This window comes from Triticum dicoccoides, chromosome 6B (genome assembly GCF_002162155.2).
Source record: "Triticum dicoccoides isolate Atlit2015 ecotype Zavitan chromosome 6B, WEW_v2.0, whole genome shotgun sequence".
Classification (NCBI taxonomy): domain Eukaryota; kingdom Viridiplantae; phylum Streptophyta; class Magnoliopsida; order Poales; family Poaceae; genus Triticum; species Triticum dicoccoides.
This window is the reverse complement of record NC_041391.1, coordinates 1,931,874-1,937,668: the sequence shown is the minus strand read 5'-3', so window position 1 is coordinate 1,937,668 and position 5,795 is coordinate 1,931,874. Positions and strand designations below refer to the sequence as shown.

General features: G+C 43.0%; 1 protein-coding gene across 1 annotated transcript; it reads left to right on the top strand.

The window, feature by feature from the left end:
* Positions 1-1,319: 1,319 nt before the first annotated feature.
* On the top strand, positions 1,320-3,402 carry LOC119325576 (tyrosine N-monooxygenase-like). Its single transcript, XM_037599304.1, has 2 exons — positions 1,320-2,305; positions 2,495-3,402. Exons 1-2 carry the CDS (start codon positions 1,346-1,348, stop codon positions 3,134-3,136), a joined length of 1,602 nt encoding a protein of 533 aa, XP_037455201.1. The 5' UTR covers positions 1,320-1,345; the 3' UTR covers positions 3,137-3,402.
* The last annotated feature ends 2,393 nt before the right edge of the window (positions 3,403-5,795 follow it).

Genomic DNA, 5,795 nt, shown 5'->3' with positions numbered 1-5,795 from the left:
AGTCACTTGTTGAAATCTCTAGAAAGACAATTATTTAGGAACGGAGGGAGTAGCTAATTCTAGCTATGCATGTGCGTGGGAAAAACTTGTACTAATAAATGCATAGAACGAAATGATCAAAAGCTGCCTCATTTTTGCTGTACGCACTACAAGTATTGATGACGTGCCCTCTTAAAAAGATACAGGTATGCATATAGTGGTGGGTATGTAACTAAAATTATTTCTCTTTGTACAGGACCTAACTGTGTTTAGGGTATATACCAAGAAATTGTTTAAGGATAAGACATATTTTTTGGGTATGTAGCCACAATACTTTTGCATGATTCGTCGAGTATCACAGCTCGGCTACATCTCTATCGTGTATGTTTTACAGATGCTTATATTTATAGGAAAGTAAAAAAAAATCATTTGTCAAGGTATTTGGTTTACGTACATGTATCCACTTATATTTATGGGTATATACAAATATATTTTTTACATCAAGGTAAATACATACAAAGAAATTCTTCGAGTATCCACTGCTTTTTTTTTGCGAAAACATAAGCATTACAAGTATATCGGACTACGTGTGTAGGTATTTAAAATCTGGAATAAATAATAGGGTATATTCCATTCGAGGTATGAACATAAAGAGAAAAAACATGAGTTGCACCGTTTTTTTGTGAAAACTTGAGTATGCACTTACAAATATAACGGAAATATTTGAAGGTATCTAAAACCTAGAATAATCATAGGGTATATATGTACCCAAGTACAAGTGTTCGAGTATTTAGACTATTTTGAACAAAATTATAGTTGAATTGTTTGAGAAAAGAAGTCTTTTATGAGGGAATCAATATCATTCATTTTTGGAAACCAGTCAACAATCAATGCCGTGAAGCTTATTAGTGCATGAAAATAGCAAATGGAAAGAAAATTATTTGGAAGGTTCTAGTTATTATTTATATTTATTAGTAGAAAATGCATTAGCTTCGGGTTCGACTATGTGCCTGCGCACCTATGATTTTTATTGAGTAGATGCCGGTTAACAGATGAGCGGGCTGATCTCATGCAAGACGGCAGATGCACGGCTCCATGGGTGGAGTACAATAGGCATAACTGAACACGGGTGACACGAGTATAAGATGTGTGGCCCTACTCACGTGAACAGGAGAGACCAAACCCATGTGACAGCACAAGAAGGATATGTGGTCTACGATACGCCAGTGTGGCAGGTGCGTATCCATCACATTCACATGCAGAGCATATTCGTCTCCGTCCAGGCACTATATATACATGATTATATAACATAACTTGTAGACATGACATGCATAAAAAGTACTTATTATATCTAACTACTGTAGATATGCTTCCACCGATGGATTCGCTGTGCTTAGCGGCGATGGGGCTATTGCCGTTGCTAGCCTTCGTCGTCCTTGTGTCCATCACCAAGCCCAAGAGCAAGGTCATGTGCGGTGGTGCCACGCAGCTCCCTCCGGGCCCTGCATTCTCGTGGCCCCTGGTGGGCAACCTGCCGGAGATAATGCTCAACACGCCGGCGTTCCGATGGATACACTTGATGATGCAGGAAATGGGCACCGACATCGCCTGCATCCGCCTCGGCCGCATATTTGTCATCCCCATCACCTGCCCGAAGATCGCCCGCGAGGTACTCAAGAAGCAGGACGCCAACTTCGCCTCCCGCCCGCTCACCTTTGCCTCATCGGCATTTAGCGGCGGGTACAAGAACGCCGTGCTGTCCCCATTCGGCGACCAGTGGAAGAAGATGCGCCGCGTACTCACCTCCGAAATCATCTGCCCCTCCCGGCACCGGTGGCTCCACAACCAGCGTGCCCAAGAGGCCGACAACCTCACAAGCTACGTCTACACGCTCGCCACCGCGCCGTCCTCTGCCGTTAACGTGAGACACGTTGCAAGGCATTACTGTGGTAACGTCATCCGGCGGCTCGTCTTCGGCCGGCAGTACTTCGGCGAGCCTCGGCCAGATGGCGGCCCGGGCACGATGGAGGTGGAGCACATGGACGCTGTGTTCACCTCGCTAGGTCTCCTCTATGCGTTCTGCATCTCTGACTACCTACCATGGCTGCGCGGCATCGGCCTCGACCTGGACGGACACGAGAAGATTGTGATGGAGGCCAATGCGACGGTGAACCGGCTGCACGACACGGTCATTGATGAGAGGTGGCGGCAATGGAAGTCCGGCCAGAGGGAGGAGGTCGAGGACTTTCTTGATGTGCTCATCACGCTCAAGGACGCAGCGGGGAACCCTCTTCTCACGATCGAGGAGGTGAAAGCACAGTCGCAGGTATGTACATAACCACTTTGGTACACACGTAAAGCATGCATTGCATGGAAGTCCAAGCGCACGCCACCCAAATCCATGGGCCAAAAAGAGAAGAAAAACCGTTGTCAACATCAAGCATGTCTATGAAGGTCCAAGATGCAAAAAATTATACATAAATTCATTAATCTGTCACTTGGGTTGATGGCGCAGGACATAATATTTGCCGCCGTTGACAACCCATCAAACGCAGTGGAGTGGGCGCTGGCGGAGATGTCCAACATTCCCGAGGTGATGCGGAAGGCGGTGGAGGAAATCGACCAGGTGGTGGGCCGAGAGCGGCTTGTCCAGGAGTCAGACATCCTGCACCTCCCCTATCTCAAGGCGTGCATTCGTGAGGCATTCCGGCTGCACCCTGTCGCACCCTTCAATGTGCCACACGTCGCGCTTGCTGACAGCAACGTTGCCGGTTACCGTGTGCCCAAGGGCAGCCATGTCATCCTCAGCCGTATGGGACTCGGACGGAACCCAGCTGTCTGGGACGAGCCGCTACGCTTCAAGCCAGAGCGTCATATTAATACAACAGCCGACAATGATGTGACTCTCACGGAGAATGAGTTGCGGTTCATCTCCTTCAGCACTGGCCGCCGTGGGTGCGTGGCGGCGTCACTTGGCACGGCCATGTGCGTAATGCTCTTTGGACGGCTACTGCAGGGATTCACGTGGACCAAGCCAACGGGTGTAGCAGCTGTCGATCTGAGCGAGTCGGAGCACGATTTATTCCTAGCCAAACCGCTTGTGCTATACGCCGAACCACGCCTGATGGGACATCTCTACGCCGCTGGCCATTGTTGAACAAGTTAATATGTTGCTGCCAATAACGAGCTATATTTACGTGGCTATTCCGTTACACAATTTTTAATTTTTGTTATCCTTTCTGCTTAGTCGATTTCTATCTCTGTGTGAGTTGTACCACGAATTTATTCATGTATTTTGGGGGTCTTTCTCGTTCCTGCAAGATAGGGGCAGTTGCTCTCCTACTCAAAAAGGCATATTATATATTTATATATATTTGGGATATGGGCACCATATTGTATACCTAAATTCTTGAATAATAAAGAGGATAGAGTTACCCTGCATATGGTATACATATATTCTTCAATAATAAAGAAGATAGTGTCAACACCATTCTTTCGTAGCTGACTCGCACAGTCCTTCGCCGGTCCTGCCGTCGCCACAAGCATGGCTAAGTCTAGAAACGAGAAGAGCGCCCGCTCCCGCACCCTGACCGGTCCGCCGCCGGGACAGTCAAGAAGTGAAAGATGCGCTTGACCCTCACGGGCAAGTATATATAGGAGTACAAACTTGGAGGGAAAGAAGCCTCTCCTAGAGATAAGGTAGGGGACAGATTACAAATCCTAAACTACCAAATACATGTAAACCAAATATATCTCTGAACTCCGCAGAGGTCGTCAGATACACCCTAATCATGTTGTGCGCTCATCAGATAGATGAAACGAAAAATTATGTGCACCTTCGATCTACATGATTAGCACCCAAGGCATGAAAAATGGAATGTAAAATATGGTGCTCGCTCCCCAAAGCTTACTTCTATAGGTTTGTATCTTTGACTACCTTATTTATTAGTTCTTATAATTTTAATGCTAACTAGCTGGGTGATCCGTGCATTTGCGCGTCTAGACTTGCAATATGACCTAATATATTCGTTGTGAATTGTCATTGATCTTAATTCGATAGTTTATTAATATCCATTTGTATTGGAAATAAAAAGAAGGGACTGTAGATAACATATGCATCTTAAAACATAGATTGCAGTTTACAAAAATATTTCCATTAAGTGCATCAAGTTATTGATAAACATTACCATGTATTAGCATATGCATCATCTGTTACACTAAACCATAAATCTATCTATATATCTACACTAATTTTCTTCTTTCTCATTTCACTCCTAGTTCCTTTTATGTATCTAAATTTTGTTCTTTTCCTCGCGAATCATCATTAATCACATTCCGGTCATGATATTCGATTAATGTAATATTATGCCTCCACGCTTCAAGCCGTATTCATTTTAGTCAAATGTGTCAGGTTCTTGCCCATCCAACACAATGTTATTATACCATAATAAATATATGTCTTTTCATACTTGACATGTTATTCCTACTTCCAATGTTTAGTTTTCTTATCAGGTGATTAAGGAGTCTTCTTATTTGAAAATTAGGCTACTTAATTCATATGGCGTTTTTGGTATGTGTGTGGATGCACCATTAGGTGGTTAAAGAATTTTTATTAATAATATTTATTATTTATGGACTTGATATGGAATGAACTAATGTGTGAAAACCAAAACGCTGGGTCAAATATATGTACAAAATAGGGTTGTATTCTTTATTAAATTTTTCTTTTGATATATTTTTATTGGACATAGTACAAAAGCGGACGCTCATATATATACACATACACTTATTCCTAAGAACACACACGCACAATCTACCTCGAGGAGCACCTACTGAGCCGACATATCATCTTGCGATTGTCGAAATCACCAAAGGAGCCTCGTAGTCGATGGAAACGTCTCCTCCCACTGAACGCGCCTTGCTGAAAATCCTGAAATAAATCCAAAAATAAATGCGAGCAACAGGAGTAGAACTCTGATGAGCTGCGGTTTGTACCTACTCTTGTTTACAAAACATAATTTCCTAGAAGAATATATATTAATTGTATGTTTAATAGCTTTCTATTTCAAATATTTTTAGACGAAAAAATATAAAAGAGCACACATTGAAAATGTGGTCCTGCAGTGCGTCATGCTGGCAGCCGTTGATTCTGCTGCAGGACAATAGTTGAATTTCGTGTAGAAACCCAAGTATTAATTTATTTTCTAGCACTATTTGTGGACTTTTACGGAGTTCAGATAAAAATGAATATATTTATTTTCTTTATCAATTATTTTGCTAAGATAACCAAGTTGTAACATTTATTTTCTCCTCCTTGGGCCGGACGGCCGGAGCCTATTTTTTATTATATTATAATGATGACGATCGATTTGCTCTGCTGAAATCTGCTGTATGCATTGTTTTTTCATAACTTTTCTTGGATCATTAGCGTGGCATGCTATGTCCCGATCACGCACGTCCTGTAGGAGCTTAATTGATTGGCTGGCCTTCGTCCTATACAAACACGAACATGTATTTTTTGGCTTACATGTTTTTTAGAAAACTCCTATAGATTGTAGCAGTTTTTTGGCTAGGTTCCGTGCTTGTATATTTTCCCTTGTACATTACACTTTCCGAAAATTCAAGTACCTTTTTTATTCTAGGGACTGTCTATTCTACATCCGGATGAAATCTAATTCGCTTTCATAAAAGTGTCCCTGTCCCGTGCCCCATGTCCCCTGTTCTTTCTGTCCCTCACTTATAAAACAGGACCACACTGCAAACTTTAAACGGGTCGACACCCCAAGCTTTTCAAACCCGCACACACTAGTGCAAAA

Excerpts from the sequence above, each read along its gene's own strand:
- LOC119325576 (XM_037599304.1), top strand. The coding sequence starts at position 1,346 with ATGCTTCCACCGATGGATTCGCTGTGCTTAGCGGCGATGGGGCTATTG. Across the intron at positions 2,306-2,494 it reads AGGTGAAAGCACAGTCGCAG|GACATAATATTTGCCGCCGT; the intron begins GTATGTACATAA and ends TTGATGGCGCAG.